At 41.0% G+C, this 22,193-nt stretch overlaps 1 protein-coding gene across 2 annotated transcripts in view; it reads right to left on the minus strand.

Annotated features, from left to right (window-relative positions):
• CTNNA1 (catenin alpha 1) overlaps nt 1-22,193 on the minus strand; it is a 188,834-nt gene that overhangs the window by 37,073 nt on the left and 129,568 nt on the right. For both annotated transcript variants that reach the window (XM_017891297.1, XM_017891296.1), the window contains 2 exons: nt 12,582-12,662; nt 11,237-11,389 (listed from right to left, as the gene is read on the minus strand). In XM_017891297.1, the coding sequence (XP_017746786.1) occupies nt 11,237-11,389; nt 12,582-12,662 (234 nt within the window). The remainder of the gene's footprint in view (nt 1-11,236; nt 11,390-12,581; nt 12,663-22,193) is intronic.

Consider the following 22,193-nt stretch of genomic DNA (forward strand, 5'->3'; position numbering starts at 1 on the left):
GGCAATTTTTTTTTTTTTTTTTTTTTTTTTTTGAGACAGGGTCTCATTCTGTCACCCAGGCTGGAGTGCAGTGGTGCAGATCACCACTCAGATGATCCTGTAATCATTTCCATTCACATGGTATTATATGAACCACTTTTAAAGTTCTCTACTTCTAGTCTACCTACCTGTGTGAATAATTTATAAGTAAAGCTAGAAAAGGTACTGTCTGAACATTAAGCCATCAGCTCCACTGATGAGAAAACAAGAAGGCTATATTAGGCCATTCTTGCATTGCTATAAAGAAATACCTCGGATTGGGTAATTTATAAGAAAAGAGGTTTAACTGGCTCACAGTTCTGCAGGCTGTACAGAAAGCACAGTAGCACCTGCTTCTGAGGAGGCCTCAGGAAGTTTCCAATCACGGTGCAAGGCAAAGGCAGCAGCAGACGTATCACATGGTAAGACGAAGAGTAAAAGAAGGGGTTGGGGGGTTGGGGAGGAAGGTGCCACACACTTTTAAATGCCCAGATCTTATAAGAAAAACTCACTATCACAAAGACAGCACCAGCTATGACAGATTCAAACACCTTGATCCAACACCTCCCACCAGGTCCCTGGAGATTACAATTCAACATGAGATTTGGGCAGGGACAAATACCCAAACTGTATCAAAAGCTGTATCCAAACTGCATCTCTTTTCTGGAACAGAGCAAAGGTTGGGCAGAGTGCTTCTTTAGTCATACCTATCAATGCTCCAAGAGAAACGAAGACTTCTAATGCCCCTTGAGAAGAAGGCTCATCCAACTGCCTTTGCTTGATATCCCAGAATTTGACGAGGTAGTTAAATTCAGCCCAAAAAGCTTATTTTTGGTTAAAGCGTTAAAATAGTACATGTAAGACAATTTTGTCTCAAACAAAAGTAAGGGTCTGAACTTACAAACCCTTGAAAATGTGAGAAAAATCAAGCTAGCATGCTTAGAATTCTTCTGGAATCCAAGGTCAGCATTCTCCCCAAGGACATCTAACTTCTCTCATGAAAACATTCCATAATCTGAGAAAACTGAAGCTTCATTTAAAATTTACTTTTTGCCAGAATATCAGCCTACAGTATCATATAGAAGCACTGAGAAAATACCCAAGATGTCACAGGTAGTCATGTAAGATCAGTGTTTAATTCAAATGCTCCTTACAGAGACTTTTTCAAGGCCACTTTACCACACATTATCAGCATACTACGGAATAAAAGGTATAATGCAGATCATTCAATTTGCAGTTAAAATACACGTTTCAAACCAATAAAGCCATACCCTATGAAGTTCCAGATAATGGGAAATACTGTGTGTGTTGGGCAGTGGGGGTAGAGGTATAGGTAACAGCTCAAAAGCATGCCAGTTACATTCACTTTTTGGTTCTTAATTCACAAGGGAGTCCATGGAATAGAATCGTAATGTAGCAAATTCATTATAATAACAGCCACATTTTAATACAAGGTCTGGAGCTGAGGGGAAAGGATTTTGGACTGAAGTTACTGGTAGCAGTGGGGAAAAGATGAAACACAATCAGTTGTATATATCACATGAATAATATATCATTTTTACAGGCAAGATTTCATTAATGGCATTTTCCCTATGCCACTTGAGTCTCAATTCACAAAATTGAAAATGTACTCAGAAGAGAGCAAAATAAAAGGTAAAACAATGCTCTTTAGCTGTTTAAGCTGCTCATAGCCAAAGGAGGAGGGCAAGGAATTAAGCAATTAAAAAGGACACATGGGTACTGTGTTATTGACAAAAAGGTTAATATTTCTGACAGCAAATAAATTCTTCACCTCAGTACGCTTTAAATTGAAGAGCAACAAAAAGAAATCATTAACTTGATGGGGAGAAAGGGGCAAGTATAAAAGGTGTTATCCTTACCACGGCCTTGAAAAGCCATGCCGTTTTATAAACAGATGAAAGAAATGCCGTCAATGCTATGCTACACTCCAGAACAGAAGAAAATGATAAAGGGAAGAGCCATCCAGCCCACCAATACTGGCCCTCTGGCTCCTGCTCCCCCTACTCACTGGCCTTGAGGATACACAACATCTATGCACCCTTCACATAAGAGAAGTGGCTTCAATACCATGCAGGGAGTTACCAGATTCCACTGACAAGTGCAGTATGATGAGGCAGTCACAGGTCCCAGCCAGACCCTCAGAAAATAACAGTTAAGAGAAGTCTCATGGCAAATATTCTGCTATTTGCTTTTAAGTGAAATCATGAAAGATTCTTATTAAAATAAGGACCCAGAAATGGGCACAGTAATGTGCGCCTGTAGTCCTAGCTACTTGGGAGGTTGAGGAGGGAGGATATCTTGAGGCCAGGAGTTCGACACCAGCATGGGCAAAAAAGCAAGAACCACGTCTCAAAAAATAATAAAGATCCAACAGGCAGCCAGCACCACACAGACTCCGACACTGTGTATACACAGGGGGACTAGATGAATTTACTTCTGTTGATAAAACCTCAATAATGTGGTTTTTATTCTTGAAACAAATGTTCTATTTCCATAGTGTGATATACACACAAGACATCATAAAATATTTCCACTTCTGAGTGGGTGATAGCCCTAATACTACTCAGGAACTATTCATGTATTTGAAGCAACTTTATGTGAAACTCCAAATTAAAGCATAACCTTTTTATACTATTTTATTTGGTCCGAGAGAAAAGTATTTCTATTAAAGCAATAGATAAAATTTCCAAAAACCAAGTTAGCAAAAGTCAACACATCTGCCCCAAATTTGTTTTGGTCATGTATTAACATGCTACTGAAACAGCTTTTGTTCAACTTCCATTTCAAACGCTGATAAAATGGACAACTTTCACATATCACCTCAGTACAATTTCTACTATATTGTAAAAAATATATACACTATATAAAATACATATTTAGTACAAGATAATCTTTATGTGAGTGGGGATTTTTGTTGTATTCGCTACTGTATTCCTAATGTCCAGAACTGTGACCAGGACATACTAAGAAATCTATAAATACTTGTTATAAGAATTTTGTTACAATTTTCTTCTCCCTCAAATACAGGAAGTTTGCTACAGGTTTTCGAAAGCTTCATTCTAGCCACTCCCATCCCCCCAAAAAACTGCTCAAATCAATGTCAGTTAACCTTTTCAAAAAAAATCTCCAAATTTTTTCCATCATCTCCACATCCCAAAAGTTTTCCCAGTTCATTCCTCTTGTGCGCATTGTGTATATGCAAGATGCATTAGGACGCTCTTTTCTGTAAATGTTACAGATACTTCAGAATAGACAAAGCCCACTAACACTGACGATCAGTCATAATGCAGAGCTCTGCATTTCTAAAGTACAGTCTTCAGTCCACTGAATCAGAATCTGGGGGAGGGGGCTGGGTGATAGCCCAGGAATCTGAATGTTGAGCTCCTGGGCAACTCTAATGTTTATTAACTTTGAGAACCAATAGGTTCCCTCATCTAGTAGTTGTTGAGCACCTACTATGTTCTAGGTACTATTCTTGGCCCATGTCCTCAGACAACTTACATTCTTTTTGGAGTATGGGGTGGGGCCAGACAAATAAGAAAATAAACAAATCCAATAGTTTCAGATAGTAAGAGGCACTACAAAGGATGTAAAACTGGTGACAGAATGAAGAAATGACTGCTAGAGGATGAAATGGAGGGAATGAGGGTTCCAGGAAAAGTTTATCTGCGGAAGTGACATGTGGGTAGAGGGCAAAGGTGGTGACATGTTTAGGTATGGTCAAAGATGAAAACTGGTCAACTATGACAGAAGTCATTCAGCAAGGGAGACACAGGACTAAAGACAGTTGTAGGCAGGGAAACTTATAGGCCATGGTTGAGAATCTGGATTTGTGACTATTATCCCAGGCTTACCTAGAAGCCACAGGATGAGTGGGTCAGGGTTAGTGCAAGAAAATAATACTAATAATAATAATAATTATGAAGCTGCTACAGAAGCCTAGTGAGAGATGGCAGTGCACACTAGGGAGGAGGCCACAGAAATAAGTAGACCAGGCACAGTGGCTCACACTTGTAATCCCAGCACTTTGGGAGGCCAAGGTGGAAGGATCGCTTGAGTTTGAGAACAGCCTGCACAACATGGTGCAACTCCATCTCTACAAAAAATGAAAAAAATTAGTGAGGCATGGTGGTGCACCTGTGGTCCCAGCTACTCAGGAGGCTGAGGTGGGAGGATCATCTGAGTTTGGGAGGTCAAGGCTTCAGTGAGCTGTGACTGTGTCACTGCACACCAGCCTGGGCGACAAAGTGACTCCCTGTCTCAAAAAAAAAAAAAAAAAAAAAAAAACAGGAAGAAAAGAAAAGTAAAGGCGCTATCTTATGCCTAATCTTAGGCAGCATTTTAAAAACATCAGAGGCCAGGCATGGTGGCTCACACCTGTAATCCTAGCACTCTGGGAGGCTGAGGCAGGTGGATCACCTGAGGTCAGGAGTTTGAGACCAGCCTGGCCAACATGGCAAAACCCCATCTCTACTAAAAAACTACGAAAATTAGCCAGGCAGGGTGGTGGGCGCCTGTAATCCCAGTTACTCGGGAGGCTGAGGCAGGGAGAATCGCTTGAACCGTGAGGCGGAAGCTGCAGTGAGCAGAGATCACGCCACTGCACTCCAGCCTAGGTGACAGAAGAAGACTCTGTCTCAAAAAAAAAAAAAAAAAAAAAGGCCAGGCGCGGTGGCTCACGCCTGTAATCTTAGCACTTTGGGAGGCCAAGGTGGGCAGGTATTCAAGACCTGCCTGACCAACATGGTGAAACACCATCTCTACTAAATATACAAAAATTAGGTGGGCATGGTGACACGTGTCTGTAATACCAGCTACTCAGGAGGCTGAGGCAGGAGAATCACTTGAATCTGGGAGATGGAGGTTGCAGTGAGCCGAGATTGCACCACTGCACTCCAGCCTGGGTGACAGAGAGAGACTCTGTCTCATAAATAAATAAATAAATAAATAAATAAATAAATAAATAAAACATCAGGTTGGATGAAAGGAGAAAGGGTATATATATTTTTTTATTTTAAAGAAAGGACACAAATGGAAGGGGGCAGCCAATAATATGTAGAACAATGCAGCAGCAATCCTGATAGGACAGAACATGAGATAGAATATAAGAAGGTGATATACTAGGTGAGTTTCAAAACCATACATAGAGCCAAACACCTACCCGCATCCAAACTGATAGGAACGAACATGATGACACTGAGCAGTAGCACCTATGTAGGGAAAGCCTAGGGACTCTGACCAACTGTGAGCTCAATGGGCATCACAGAGTGAGGCTGCTGCCCAAAAGGCTGAAGGCATCCTGGGATACACTGGGCAGTCTTCTTCCAGAATGATGACAGCCTCCACTGCTCTACCCTCATCCCCAGACCCTGGAGCAGGTGTTCCATGAGGGCTGGCCTTGAGTAAAGGGCATTCAGAGGAGAGCTGGGACAAAATGAGCCTCTGAAAGGCTCAGGGAAATTATCTAGATCAACAAAAGTACAAGAGCCACAGAAGAATTTTTATTTATTTAATTTAATTAATTATTTATTTTGAGACAGAGTCTCTCTCTGTCGCCCAGACTAGAGCGCAGTGGTGTGATCTCTGCTCACTGCAACCTCTGCCTACAGGGTTCAAGTGATTCTCTTGCCTCAGCCTCCCAAGTAGCTGGGATTACAGGCATCTGACACCTTACCCGGCTAATTTTTGTATTCTTAGTAGAGACAGGGTTTCACCATGTTGGCAAGGCTGGTCTCGAACTCCTGACCTCAGGCAATCTGCCTGCCTTTGCCTCCCAAAGTGCTGGGATTACAGGCTTGAGCCACTGCGCTCGGCCTGAATTTTTAAATTTTTTAGTAGGCACATTAAAAAAGCAAAAAGGTACCAACACTTATTTCAACATACAATCAATATAAAAAAATTATTACTGGGCTGGGCACAGTGGATCACGCCTGTAATCCCTGCATTCTGGGAGGACGAATCACTTGATCGAGATTGGGAGTTCAAGACCAGCCTGGTCAACATGCTGAAATCCTGTCTCTTCTAAAAATACAAAAACAGCCAGGAGTGATGGCAGGCACCTGTAAATCCTAGCAACTTGAGAGGCTGAGGCAGAGAACTGCTGGAAACCAGGAGGCGGGAGGCGGAGGTTGCATGAGCTGAGATCACGTCATTGCATTCCAGCCTGGATGACAGAGCAAGACTTGTCTCAAAAAAAAAAAAAAAAAAAAAAAAAAAAAAAAAAAAAAAAAACTAAGCTATTTTATATTCTTTTCCATATTTTATATTCTTTTCTATACCACATCTTGAAAATATGTAAGTATGTGTCAACCCAAAATATCTGAGATAGGTCTCAGTCAATTTAGAAAGTTTACTTTGCCAAGGTTAAGGTTGCGCCTGTGACACAGCCTCAGGAAGTCCTGTACCCAAGGTGCTTGGGGCACAGCTTGGTTTTATACATTTTAGGGAATCGTGAGACATCAATCAATATATGTAAGATATACACTGGTTCTGTCTAAAAGGCTGGACAACTTGATGTAGGGAAGGGGCTTCCAGGTCATAGGTAGATAAGAGACAAACAGTTTCATTCTTTTGAGTTTCTGATTCCCTTTCCAAAGGAAGCAATCAATCAGATATGCATTTATCCCCATGAGCAGAGAAATGACTTTGCAAATGGAAGGCAGGTTTGCCTTAAGCAGTTCCCAGATTGACTTTTCCCTTTAGCTTAGTGATTTGGGGGTCCCAAGATTTACTTTCCCTTCACATATGTATCTTATGTTTTTTTGTTTGTTTTTGTGGTTGTTATTTTATTTATTTTTTTTGAGACGGAGTCTCATTCTTGCCCAGGCTGAAGTGCAATGGCACAACCTCGGCTGACTGCAACCTCCACCTCCGGGGTTCAAGCAATTCTCCTGCCTTGCTTCCTGAGTAGCTGGGATTACAGGCACCCGCCACCACGCTCAGCTAATTTTTGTATTTTTGGTAGAGATGGGGGTCTCACCATGTTGGCCAGGCTGGTCTCGAACTCCTGACCTCAAGTGATCTGCCCACCTCAGCCTCTCAAAGTGCGATGATTACAGGCATGATCCTGCCACCGTGCCAGGCCATTTATCTTATGTTTAAAGTACCTCTAATTCACATATGTGTAATCAGCAAGAACATGGACAGGAGGGGCTCCAAAAAAAAGGCGGTTGTGACTCCCCTCTCCTAACAGCCAGATAATCTACCAGTTAAATATGCTGTCTCTGGAGGGAGAGTTTACCACTGCTGAAGGATCCAAGAAATACTACATGACAATAAAGATTACAGGTGAAAGGGATTTACACACCAGACTAAGAACCTATGATTCTATGAGAAAGGACCACTCACTCTGGTGCAAAGAGATGGGATCAGATTCCCTGCAGAGAAGAAAAAACTTGACTCAGAAAAGACAATCTCCAGGGAAAAGGAAAGCTCAAAGCAAATAGCACTCAGTAAGACAAGTGGTAAATCACTGGGTAATGACCATAAAAAGGATCGAAACAAACCTGCCCTGCCTTACCTCTTCTACATGGTGTTTATGACTTTGCAGCACCCTAAGGTGGCCTGTGTAATCAAGCTACCTAAAAATCATGCATTTCACATAACTTTAAGATGGGGAGGTATTATATAATTTGTCTGGTCTTTGTCCTTGATTCCTGTGAGGAAACCTCTGAATCTTTGAAATTTCAGTAGTAATGGAAGAATGTTATTAATGCATGGCAAGCCCTGATAGTTTATGCTAAGGAGATTCCTCAGGATAGCGGGTCAACCATGTGATTAGAGGACCGGGGCTTTGAGGGAAGGGGACTGGAGATTGAGTTCAACTATATCATTATTGGATCATCATGCCTACATAATGAAACCCCAATAAAAACTCTGAACACTGAAACTCGTGGAGCTTCTGGTCGGTGAAAACACCAATGCGACAAGAGGATGATGCACCTTGATTTCATTGGCAGAGGCACAGAAGCTCTATATTTGAAACCTTTCCAGACTCCATCCTCTGTGTCTCTTCATTTGGCTGGTCCTGATTAGTATCCTGTATAATAAAATATTCTACAAGTTGTTCTAGTGAATTACTGAACCTGAGGTGGGTCATAGGAACCCCTTAGATTTGTACCTGGCTGGTCAGAAGTACAGGTGGCCTGGAGACCCCAGAACTTGCAGCTGGCATATGAAGTGAGGGCAATCTTATTGGGGACCATGCCCTTAACCTACGGGGTCTGCACTAACTTCTGGTGATTAGCATCAGAACTGTATTGCCGTATTTTAGGAGGAGCACTCAACCCAAACACATCTGACAGACTTCTCAGAGGCTGCAGTGTCTGGTCCTCTCCTTTCTTGCCAGAGGTTTATCACCATCAGCCCTGCCCAGCTTTCACATAGCATTCTTACTTCCCTTACACCACAGGGAAAATGGCAAATGGCCCTTAAAACCAAAGTTGGCCTGCAGACATTTAATCCAGTTAGAAGAGAATAAGAAGAAATGAAGCAGTCAAGAAACTAACACTTACAATGAAATATTTTACCTTTGCTTAAAACAAGTCACTGACTAGTTCAAAGTGTTTCATTGTAATACCAAAGTGGTAGGGGAGGAGAAGCCTTGTCACTGAAGAATAAAGTTCTGCCATAAGTCAGGAATTTGAGGCTTCTACAACACTTTAAAAATTCACTTCCTTTTCATGGACATACACAATTATACATCCTCTGTCTCTATTACCGTAAATGTAATTTAACTGTTTGCAGAATGGGACTACACGCCGGGCACGGTGGCTCAAGCCTGTAATCCCAGCACTTTGGGAGGCTGAGACGAGCGGATCACGAGGTCAGGAGATCGAGACCATCCTGGCTAACACGGTGAAACCCCGTCTCTACTAAAAAATACAAAAAACTAGCCGGGCGAGGTGGCGGGCGTCTGTAGTCCCAGCTACTCGGGAGGCTGAGGCAGGAGAATGGCATAAACCCAGGAGGCGGAGCTTGCACTGAGCTGAGATCCGGCCACTGCACTGCACTCTAGCCTGGGCGACAGAGCAAGACTCCGTCTCAAAAAAAAAAAAAAAAAAAAAGAGCAGAATGGGACTACAAAGCCTATGGTTATGCCTCAAGCAATGAAAAACCATGTATCATTTAATGCATCGTTAATGCACGTGGGGTATGGAGAGAAGAGAGGTTAGAAAGGGGTGAGAACTGAGCTGTGATGGGGAACACCAAACTCTCAATTCTAGGGGGCCCTTGATTAGTAGTGTTCAGAATTAAATGAAATAAAATAAAATATATAAGCTTGGAAAAAGCTCCTGGAGCAAGGTCTCCAATACTTCCCGGCCCACTCAATGCTTCAGTGGGGTGTTAGGCTGTCCACTAAGCCAGTGAGCTTTGAGTGCACAGTGCTCATTATTGGAGGGATGTAAGCCAGGTGAACTTAGGGAACTTACTTACTTAACCTCTCTAAGCCTGTTTCCTTACCTGAGAAATGTTGTGGGAAGTACACTGTACTTGCACATAGCTGATACACAGTAGGCACTCAGCAAATGTCGGCTCTCTTAGGCTGGAGGGGCCGAGGATGATACAGCTGGCCCTAATAAAGGATGCTCCAACACAGACAAGGATTGCCCTCTCTTCAGCTGCCACACTGAGCCCTTCACCATGCTGGTATCCAAGGCCGTGGGCTGGCAGCATCTTTGCTTCCTACCATGCAGAATAACTTTCTAATACATATGCTACTTATAGGACACTGACTTCCTCAGTGCAATCTTTGTGTATGTGGAAGTTACACCTCATGCTGTCATGTGACTATTGTGAACAAGATTATGCTTAATGGAGACAACAAAATCGAAGTCTTCTCATTTTAGTTTCAAATGCCAGAATCATTAACTTAAATAGAAGACTGACCTATGTATTCCGTACATAATGAATTCAGGTCAGAGTAACACTTAATGTTCAAAGAAAACGATGTAAAGTTAGTAACGCACGATGTGATTACTGATGTTTTCCTTGGAAAATTTTTATGGTATTAACATGGCCTAGCCAGGCACAGTAGCTCACGCCTATAATCCCAGCGCTTTGGGAGGCTGAGGTGGGCAGATCACTTGAGGTCAGGAGTTTGAGACCAGCCCCATCTGTACTAAAAAAAAATTCAAAAAAATTAGCCGGGCGTGGTGGTGGGTGCCTGTAATTCCAGCTACTCAGGAGGCTGAGGCAGGAGAATCGCTTGAACCCAGGAGGCAGAGATTGCAATGAGCCGAGATTGGGCAACAGAGCAAACACTCAGTTTTAAAACAAACAAAAACAAAACAAAACATGGCCTAATATCACTATAAATCCAAAAGTACGAGACACATATTTTACATAAGGTCCCATTTTCTGTTTTTACACAATGACCAGCTTACCATATGGTCTATGGAATATCTTTATGAAGTATTAGATGTTCTGCATTAAGATTATAAAATCAAATAACTTGGAATACACGCTTATTTTGCGTCCCACTTCCAAAATACAGCAATAACAAATAAATTAAGTAACATAATATCAGTTAGGAAAAGGAGAAGTAAGCCTAATTTACCTGGGAATTAAGTCATGATTCACTCTTTCTTCTTGCCACCCTACAAACCAACCACTTACATACAGATTTCTACCAAGCAAATATAACTAATTAGCCCCATGTCAGGGCTCAGTTTTTCCACTTTTAAAACAGTTTTTCCACTTTATGCCTGAGTCTGTGTCTCAGGCATAAAGCTAAGCATTTGACATACATCATCTATTTAGGTCCTCAAACTAATCCCAAGATAGATATTATTAGTGTCCTAATTTTACAGACAAGAAATGGAAATTGAGGAAGGTTAGGTTAATTTGTCAGGATGCAAGCGCAGGCAGTATGGTTCCTGAGCTCTGGTTCTTAGGCACTGCTGCTTTCTATACTATCTTTTGAGTCTAGTCATGTCATGATTTACCCCTAGCATTAAGTGGAGATGTTAGGCTTCCAGGATAGGAACTGTTAATATTTAATAATGTACATAATTAATGTAAAGTGACCAAAACGGTAGTTTTCCCTAGATGTTAAGTGATAATGAAAGACTATCATCTCATACATGTTGTATGTTAAGTGGGCCCTTACAAATTTTAGCTAATTAAATAATGTGATTAAAACTCACCACACTTCACCAAGTTGCCTACACATCAATGAAACTGCTAATTCACCTACCTCAATCAATTTGTTGGCATGTTCACGGAAAACTTGGGCATACTCCTTAACTTCTTTCTCATTTCCATTCTTTGCAGCTTCAATCAATACCAAAAGTGGAACATTGGTTTCCAAGAAAGAATCTGAAACGTGGTCCATGACAGCTTTGCGGAGCTAATAATTAAATTGTAAAAATTTGATTTTATTTCTACCAAAAAGGTATTAAGTAGATTGCTTTTTATTCTGTTGTACACTTTAATAAAGCTTATGGTAGACTGGCTGCACTTACATGAGGACCCCTCATGTAAGCCATACAGTTACGTAATCTGCAACACAGGAAACATATGATCGTGGAGACAATGGTTTACATTACTGTAGTTACAGCATTTCAGCAACAGAATCTCAGTTTTTAAGACAATATATCCTTTTTTCTTGGGAATTACAAAACTAAGGCTTACCACTTAAATAATACAAAAGCTGAACAGAAAGCAGCTCTGGGTTGAATTGGCACATAGCCTTGGAATATATGTAATTAGCCTAATTGGCTAAATAAAAGAGAAGAGAGAAAAGGAGCTATCTGGTTTATCCGAAAGATTCACACACTATGAACCTTAAAACTTAAGGTTCTCTTTATAACCATTTCTGATACTGCTTCACCAAAAGGAAACTGAATAAAGATATATTTTATCTTTAATTTTGTTTTATATCAGACATAAGCAATAAAATATCTATCCATTACCTCTTAAAAATTGTCTGTATTACAACTTCTTAAGTCTTAATACATTATTTTATAAAATCAACCCTAACCTCTTTAAAGACGAAAACTCAATTTGACTCCAAAAATGTTAATGGGGTCATTTATCATTAAAAGGCTCGATTTATCTATTCTCTATTTACTAACTCAGAAAATTCAGCACTTCAAATATCTCTATACCTACCATATTTGGAACTGGAAACACTTCACCAAGGATCTAAGGGAACTGCAAGTGTGTAATGAGCATAGGGCAAGTCAAATAAATAACTGAAATTTCTGTCTCTATTGTACATAGCCAATACAACACAATCCTTCAGGATTATTTTCACAGGTCGCCAAGTCATTTTAAATTTATTTTCCTATCTGTACATGCCTTTCACACTAGAGCTCACTTATTCAGTCCAACACAGTGAGACTGTATTACCCCATGTCTTCATGAAATCTGATTAGCCATTAAGAAGCATATTAGCAACAAAACAAAGATAGGCACTTTCTTGTGAAAATCCATCCTTTCTCTCAATAAAAAAAATAAGGCCAGTGCTTATTAGGATTTTAATCAAAACTACAGAATTGAGAACTTAGAAAAACTATCAGCACTTTCGTACAGATTACCTGTCTACGCAAGTCCCTGGTCTTCTTGGTCATTTTATCTATCGCAGAATTGAGTGCATCACTTCTTTCTTTACGTCCGGCCTGGAAAAAAGGAAAAGAGATGAGCATTTTATTCATTTACAAAGAAACCTAATGATAGCCTATAGCCATTTGTGCTCATGTCAACATTGAAAAAACAGTACAACTTCTTAAACCCAAAGTCGGAAAATAATGGGGAGCAGAGGGGTGATATGTGGCTTTATTCATAAAAACCCAACCTTGTAATTCTTGGGCTCCACATTATCTGATGACTGAAATTAAGAGAGTTTTGCCAAAATAAGAGAAGCCAAGAGACAAAGAGCTTTGCTTAAAGTTTGACTTTTAAAAATTAAATTTATATTTTTACTCAAGGTTCAGCATACACCAATTTTATTAATGAAGCAGCTCTCCTTGAACTGCAGCAAGAACAGGGCACACCTGATTTTGATGAACTCTTGAGATTTGAAGAATATCAAGATGTGAAAAATGGGACCTGGCACTGAAACAATGTGAAACAACACATTTAAAAACTAAGATGTACCTGACAGGTCAGAGCTAATAATGTTTATTATGCAGCTCAAATCATAATGCTTTGCAGGATTACTTTGCTTATTTTTAAAAAATCCTAGGCGAAGCTTTAATGCAATTATATTGCACAGAAAAGAACCTACTAGTCACTCTTGAAGTAGTATGTAAAACAGCATTTCTTCAGAGGTCAAGGTGTTGAGTCGAGATTTGCCAGGGTAACATTCTAAGCAGAATCAAATGGAATAAAATAGATAGCAGTTGAAAGAAAAGGGACAAAAGTCTTTTTTTAAATCCCAGGTGGAGATTGTTGTGTCCCTGGAAATACCTACATCATGTAGGTTCAACTATAAAGTATATATAAAGTATATTAAAAGCTTGTTTTCACAAAACAAACATGGTTCTTTCTGAAAAACATGCCAGTAAATCACAGGAGAGATACAAATGAACAAAGGAATTGAGCCCAATGTTCCCCCTCTGGATGCCCTCAAGACATTTTGATATGGGTATGCTCTTAGTACATAAGCCAGTAGAGCAGATGAATGGTTATGAATGGGGAGATCTGTTTACTAAGTGCCTTTAATGGACATTTGTTATTCACTTTATCTCTTATCCCTTACCTGTCAATTGGGGAAAATGCCACCTATCTCTCTGTGGACTGTTGGAAATATTGATGGATATAGGTTATTTAGCAAAGGGCAGAAAGGAGACAACAGGGAACAGTAAGAGTTTAAATATAAGTAAAATTGATATGGTCACTATCAAATCTGGTTATGGTCTCATTCCTTAACCCGTTCCCCCCAGCACTCTTGTACTGCCAATAAAATTAAGTATTCCACTAATATTGATGGGGAGGAGAGGTCTCAACAAAAACTCATTCCTCACCTGCAGGAATAAACTGATTTATTCAGGGCCATGAATGTCAACCAACCAGCTGAATGGAACCCCTTCTCAGCCAGGGCATTCCAAAGTAAACTTGGAAAACTAGTTTAGGCCATCATGGGAAGGAGGGAGTCGGACGTGCCTCATTATACTCTCCTCCCTTTGGAATTCAGGCACAACTGACCAGCACTAACATTAAAACAGAAATCTAACACTGACAGAGCAGATTATTTGTAGCAATAAGGTACCAAATTCCAACCGGACTCTAGTATAACATCACATGACAGATAGCAGGCCCTGAAAGAAATCCAACTGTTAACCCCAAAATGTATTTCTCTGAAATATTAATATTTTGAAATGGCCCTGCAAATTGGTCACTTTTGGGGAAAATCTACATTCTGCAGAGAATTTCCTTCCCTTTCTAGGTTTTTTCCTGATTTAGGAGAAATTTAACTAAGAGTCTGGCACCTTTTAGGATCTGATAAAAAGGCATCTGATTTGCCAACTAATATCTGAAGTCTGCTACCTGGAGGCTTCATCTACATAACAAGAACCTTGGCTTCCCGCCCCCATCTATCTTAACTACAAACATTTATTTCTGCTGACTTCAGCTCTTCAGGGAGAGCTTAATCCTTTCAACCAACTGCCATCAGGAAATCTTTGAATCCACCTATGACCTACAAGGCCCCCTCCAATCCTTTCAAACTGTCCAGGCTTTCAGGACCAAAACAATGTACACCTTACATGTACTGATTGCTGTCTACCTATAAAAAGTCAAGGTATGACCCAACCACCTTGGGAACACGTTCTTGAGACTGTGCCTTGGGCCTTGGCCATTCATATTGGGCCCCAGAATATTTATTTCTTCAAACATTCTACGGAGTTTGACTCTTTCTTGTTAACATTAGTCAGCTTGAGACATGCAATTATTTACTCACAATCTTAAAGCTCAAAACACCAGAATCTAAGACAAAGGTAGCTAAAACTGAATCACAATCAAACTGACTTCATAATTAATGCTTTAATCAGGAAAGTCTCAGCATATTTCTTAAGATACTCAAGCACTCACTTCAAGAAAATTTCTCTAAATAAACCCTGTAAAGTGTGCCACTGTTCCTAGCCACATTTTTCTGGTGATTCTAATAGATCATTTGTTCTGGAAAACACTTAGAATCTGAAAACCAAAGGTTGGGCATGTAGACTTCATGAAAGCCCAATCCCCTACAACCTGAAAAGCCCAGGACTTTTCTCAATTTGAGTAAAAAGATTCACTGTTCAAGTTATGTAAAACCAAATCCTTGAACTTGACTTTTGAAAGAATTACAGTCACACAGCAACATTCACTTTAAGATGCAATGCAACCCACACCATGAATCTGTTAATTCTGTCTTTGTCAAACTACCCCCAAAATCAATTTGTCTTTCTTGTTACTACAGGAAATAGAGGTTTATGCCTCATTAATCAGAAAGGGGGCAGTTTAGGAGCAGTTATTTACTAAGCCCTTTGAGTTATACTGGACAGACTATTTTAAAATCACAGCATAATTTTAGAAAAATACAGTCCAAATAGCAAGTTTAGGGTACCAATCATTTAAAATAGAGATGAGTACACACAGACACACTCACAACCTTAACACTGAGCTTGAGGAAAGTATAAAGCTTGCTCATCTTAAAACAAGATTCTGCCAGGCGCGGTGGCTCACGCCTGTAATCCTAGCACTTTGGGAGGCTGAGGTGCGTGGATCGCCTGAGGTCAGGATTTTAAGACCTTTGGCCTCAAAGCTCAAACCTTTGGTTTCAGCCTGACCAATATGGCGAAATCTCGTCTCTACTAAAATTACAAAATTACAAAAATCAGCCAGGCGTGGTGGCGTGTGCCTGTAATCCCAGCTACTTGGGAGACTGAAACAGGAGAATCCCTTGAACCCAGGAGGCAGAGGTTGCAGTGAGCCGAGATTACACCACTGCACTCCAGCCTGGGTGACACAGCGAGACTCCATCTTAAAAAACAAACAAACAAAAACAAGATTCTACTTCTTTTGAGATTAAAGTTATGATTTTTTATTTCTAGCATTAACTGGACAAAAATTAAGTTACTCAAACATAGCCTGAGGAAAAGCAACCCTGTAGCATATAACTATTACTGGAAGTAGTGAGGAAACTTTTTACTCCAACCCTTGTTAGTTTGGAAGGGATGAAATATGTTCCTGGCATTGCTGGTGGCATCTCAAGGCACACTTTAGTCCCTAAATGAAAAGGCAAAAGTTTGCAGGTGAACATACAAAAAAGCTACTCAAACTGACTGCATGAAACAAATATCATTCCACTGTATTTCTTAGAGAAAAAGTGCTCTAAATTGAAAGATCCACATTATCTCTTCCGCCAAACAAAGGCTTTCTTTTCTTCTTATTCTACACATTCTCCCTAGGGAACCTGGTCATTTCTACTGCTTTAATGAACCTATGGTCACTCTGCCATCTTCCATGCTGACCTACCCACATACATTTTCGTTCTTCAGACATGCTGTGCTTTCTCTCACCTACCTAAAATACTCTTCTCGCCTCCTTCCAACTCCTACCCATCGTTCAGATGAGATACTACTTCCTTGTGGAAGCTTCCACTGGCCAACCTCAGCCCTCAGTTCAAGTTCAGTGTCCCCACAGAATGCTCCCACACCACCTCATGTTTCCTCTCAAAGACCCTCTCAAATCATACCTTAGGATAATTACCTGTTGACTTGTCTGTCTCCCACTGGACATGAATGAAATGAGAAACCAATAACCAATTCGAGACATGTTTAAAAGACATAGGACTTCATGTGTAATCTATGTGGCAAGTCATCAGTCTCTGCTTCCTTGTCACTAGTTAAAATATAAGACTTCAAATAAACCTCTGCTTTCTATCCTCATTTTAATCTAGGGTAAGCCTGAGGTGGGTAGAGGAGGGTGAAATACAGTGTTTTAACCCTTAACATTTAAGGACTGTTTAAAAAGGTAACAAACAGGGAGGTCTGATTAGTTTAACAGGATGATCTAATTAGTCAGATAAAATACCTCCTCAGCCATTAGAAAATTAAACAACAACAACAAAAAACAATGAATTATGGCATTTTACAAGACCAAATAAGAATGAGCATCTGAAGCTTCTTCTACCCAAGACAATAAAGAATGGAAAGAATTGTGCAGGATCTTCACCTCCAGGCACAAAAGAGAACTGGGGCTGTCATCCACACAGTACAGACCTTCAATAAAGCAAGAGATGAAGATCTTGAGAAAGGAAGTGATAACCAAGCTGTTGCTCACAACCAAGAAGGTTTCTGAGAGGAAAGAGAACTTTAAAGAGAATACCAAGAAAAATGTTTGAAAACTAAGGGAAACTAGCATCTTTTAGGGAGTCAATACATGTCTTCATGAGTAGGGCTAAAAGGCCTGCTGTGGGCTGGGAATCACAGTGTCGTACAACATACATTTAATGAATAACAGGAGAAGCAATCTGACCTCGGTTGTTCTACCTGGCCCATAAATGGCTGGTGGGCTCTGCCTAAGCTGAACCTGTAACAAGAGTTGCTGTGAGTGCTTTATGCAAGCTCAACAGTAGATCAATCTTAGAATACAATGATTATATAGTCCTGTATTCCTAAATTCTTTTCAAAGAGTGCCTCTGCTTAAATTACAAAGAGCAGAACAGACACTGCAGACATACACAGACGAACACAACAAGTATCAAGACGAGCTCTCAAGGAGGACAGCCTTACCTCACTGCTTCCTCCAGCCTCAGGAGGCCCCTTTTCAGCAATGTGCAAGGAGGAATCAACATCTCAACTGCAGACAGAATGCTGACATGCTGCTATAAAACCTTACAGAGTAAGAAATGATCTCGTTCTCTTTGGGCCAAATTTTTATGAATTTTCTTTGCATTAACAATATCACATATTCACCTTTTTTTTTTTTCTTGCCGTATCACTTGTCACTGCCCCTCCAGCCCAGAACCTATTAAGAGGGTTCTCAGATGATGGTTTCCAAGCTTCATCAACCAGAACTGCTAGCATCTAGCCAAGAAACATGCAAACTAACCCCTTAAATTCAGACAACTGGGTCAGAGAGCCCACTAATATTGAACGATTCTTCAAGTAAGTATGAATGGGTATCTTACCTTTTAATTCTATCCTGTGCAAACAGCTTTGTATAGCCTCTTGGGCCATCTATGCAAGTAAGAGGAAATACATCTACATCAAAAGCTACTCAGAAATGTAGAAAGGAGAAAGGAAGGACAACCCCAAACTTGGCTATGTATTTCAGAATAAAAGATAAAGCATGCTACACAGAGAGGAGAGGGGAAACATGAACACAATGAAGCCACTAGCAGAAGAAGAGTTTTAAAAAGGGGGGGTTGCCATAAAAATTTCAGTCTATGCTTTAAACCAACACTTCAAGATGGACTGGGCATGGTGGCTCATGCCTGTAATCCCAACGATTTATGGGAGGCTGAGGAGGGAGGAGAGCTTCAGCCCAAGAGTTCAAGACCAGCCTAGGCAACATGATGAAACCCTGTCTCTACAAAAAATTAGCCAAGCATGGTGGTACGCACCTGTAGTACCAGCTATCTGGGAGGCTAAAGAGGGGGATCAATGGAGTCTGGGAGGTCAAGGCTGCAGTGAGCCACAATTATGACACTGCACTCCAATCTGGGCAACACAGTGAGACCCTGTCTCAAAAACAAACGAGCAAACACAAAAACTTCAAGACCACTTCTGTTATTTTTGTTTTGATGTCTATAATAGGAGAAATAAAACATCTTCATAGTATAAATGTTCATCTGTCCAAACTCCTATGGAAGATCTTCCATAACCTAATGCCCAACTTAGGTGCATTGCTCCAAGATTTCTGGCTGAATTATCTAGCCCTGGGCACAAAATACAAGGGAAGCAGGTCGTCACATGATTCTGACCCTGAAACTTCTGCAACAGCAACAACTGCCGAAGTGCACATGTATCCAAAACTAGAAGGATATGTCCCAAAATGTGTAAAGTGCATCCAAAGAAACACCGCTTACCATTGTTAGTGTAACCAGAATCCCTTTCTACTGCTTTCTCAGTTGTGTTTACTAACAAGATAACAAAAGGACTTTAAACATCAAAATCAGCTGGCATGGTGGCTGACACCTGTAATCCCGGAAACTTTGGGAGGCCAAGGTGAGAGGATCTCTTGAAGCCAGGAGTTCGAGACCAGCCTAGGCAACACAGTAAGACCCCTCTCTCTCCAAAAAAAATTATCTTAATTAGCTGGGTATGGTGGCGTGTGCCTATAGTCCTAGCTACTCTGGAGGATCACTTGAACCAGGAGCTCAAGGTTACAGTGAGCTATAATCATGCCTCTGCCCTCCAGCCTGGGTGAAAGAGCAAAGACACTGTCTAAAAACACAAACATACACACACACACACACACACACACACACACACCCACCCCAAAATAAAATCAACAGAAGGCAGGGATGGAGACAAGGATCCAGGCAGAATTGGAGATTCTGGCAGTCTAATGTAGACATTCTACTACTGAAAGATTGCCTTCTCCTTCAAAAAAAGACAGGCTAGTAAAACCCACTTACCCTAATATAAGTCTGGCTACAGCATAAGCCTAAGTATGTGGCAGCCAGTTAACACCTTAAAAGGTTCTTGCAGAGGACATAAGACCCACAAAATTTAGGACCTCCACCCTAAAAATGGCTTTTTTTTTTTTTTTTTTTAAAGACAGAGTCTCACGCTGTCACCCAGGCTGCAGTACAGTGGCTCCATCTCAGCTCACTGCAACCTCTGCCATGCTGGTTCAAGCAATTCTTCTGCCTCAGCTTCCTGAGTAGCTAGGATTACAGGTTCCTGCCACCGTGCCCAGCTAACTTTTGTATGTTCAGTAGAGACAGGGTTTCACCATCTTGGCCAGGCTGGTCTGGACTCTTGACCTCGTGATCCACCCACTTCGGCCTCCCAAAGTGCTGGGATTACAGGCGTGAGCCACTGTGCCTGGCCAGCTATCTTTTTTTTTTTAAAGCAGGGATTGAGACTGCCAGCAACGACGTTTATTTTAACATGCTTCTCCAAAACACCTCTGGGCAACACTTTGGTGCCAGGGCATACACAATTTTTGGAGCTGGGTATGATGAAAGAAACATTTGCCTTTTTAGCATAAAGCAAATATAAAGTTCCCTCTCTACCCTCCCTCCCACAGAAGAATAGGAAATTTCATGAATATATCTGTACATTTGCTTCTCCTAGTAGGGGAATAACTCTACCTAATCAGCAATACATATGAAAAGCAAACTCTCATGTGGAGGAATGCAGACAACTACAGTCACCTAAGCCCTGCCACTTGACTCACTTGATTTGCTTAAAACCATTTACAAAGAAGAGATGGGTTAGATTTTACTTCTCCTTTGCCTTATCATGAACATCTAAAGCAGGGAAAATTGAAACAGATCATATGGACAGTACCTTCCAGAAGTAGTATTGCCAGTTTAAGTCAAAGGCCTATGTTTGTGGAAGAAAGTTGCTCTACAGCGAAACCAAGAAAAAGTTTCAAAACAATAGGTATGTAGCCCTTTAGCTAAAGAAAGATAAAGACCAAAAAATGATATGAAATTCCATCAATGGGAACTCTGTACTCTACCAATATTAAGGCAAACTCCATGTCTTCTTTGGTTCCACAGCCTGAACCTCCTGAACCCAAAAAGTGGGCAGGTGAGAAAGATGGCTGGTGACCTGGAAGGGGCTGTGCTTTCTGGGTACCATGATACTGCAAGCATTACTGCCTACTTCCTTAGAGGCCTTCAAACAATAATTACTCTTGATTGCATTGATGCTTCTCTGGGCAATTTTCCTTGCCCACAAATCTGTTATAATAGTACTGAGATAATATAATTTAAGCAGTCTCCATTTATTAGTATATAAGAGGTAGGCCAAGCAGACTAAAAACCAAGAGTTTAAGGGCAAGGAGATGCTTTTCCTTCTGCATGTTAACACACAACTCATTCCTAATCATGGTGGCTCTAACCCAACTGACTAAAATGCTTTTCTCCCCAAGGAACTAAAGTGGTTACTTGACAGAACAGTTTAATCCAGCTTCTCCTGCATGACAAAGGGTTTTTTTTCATCAGAAGATAGCTGACTTCAATAAGGGCATTTACAATATCCCAAGGGCTTATTTTCATTTAAGAAATTTAGAAGAGACCACTCCTATGAGACTACTGTCCTTAGAACTTTTGGGGGCAAGTTCCTGTGGAACAGTAGCTCTGAAACCTAGGGTGAGAGACCCTGTAGGAATTGGACTCAACCTTATCCACAGAAAAATGAACAAGCAAAAAAATTTCACAAGACAGTTTATGGAACCAGGTTAAGAAGTTCTAGCCTATGAGAGAGACTATAAAAAGGATTAAGGTCAGAGGGGAGCAGCATTCCCAGGGTCTAAACCAGGACTTTTTTCCTTCCCTTCTTTAACCAGCAAGAAGGAACAGAGAAGACGTACTAGTGCAGGCTTACTGCTAAGGACTCAACAGTCTGTTCACTGGCAACTTTGGCTTGGGAATTTCCATTCAGCCTACAAAATTTGTGTAAGAACCACACTGCCGATCTCATCTTCTTTGCTTCCCCTGTCCCTTCACAGGTGCCAGACCTGTCCTGTGGTATGAAGACTCTCAGAGCATTCCTGCTGCCTTCTGTCTCCCTTTGTACTTCGTAGGCATTTTTTCCTCTTGTACTTCTTCTTTTTTTTTTTGAGACGGAGTCTTGCTCTGTCGCCCAGGCTGGAGTGCAGTGGCCGGATCTCGGCTCACTGCAAGCTCCGCCTCCCGGGTTTACGCCATTCTCCTGCCTCAGCCTCCCGAGTAGCTGGGACTACAGGCGCCTGCCACCTTGCCCGGCTAATTTTTTGTATTTTTAGTAGAGACGGGCTTTCACCGTGTTAGCCAGGACGGTCTCGATCTCCTGACCTCGTGATCCGCCCGTCTCGGCCTTCCTCTTGTACTTCTAATCCTATCTTGGGATCACTTCTAGGAGAACTCAAACCACACACCTGCACTGCTGCAGTTTTCACAGCACCTTTACACAGGGCCGTAAGGAAGGGACCTTGAAGTCTCACAGCTCTCACTCCAGTACAACACTAAAACAGAAAAATTTTACCCAAGACAATTACTTCTTAGA

The sequence above is a fragment of the Rhinopithecus bieti genome, unplaced genomic scaffold, assembly GCF_001698545.2.
Source record: "Rhinopithecus bieti isolate Rb0 unplaced genomic scaffold, ASM169854v2 scaffold_20170, whole genome shotgun sequence".
Lineage (NCBI taxonomy): Eukaryota > Metazoa > Chordata > Mammalia > Primates > Cercopithecidae > Rhinopithecus > Rhinopithecus bieti.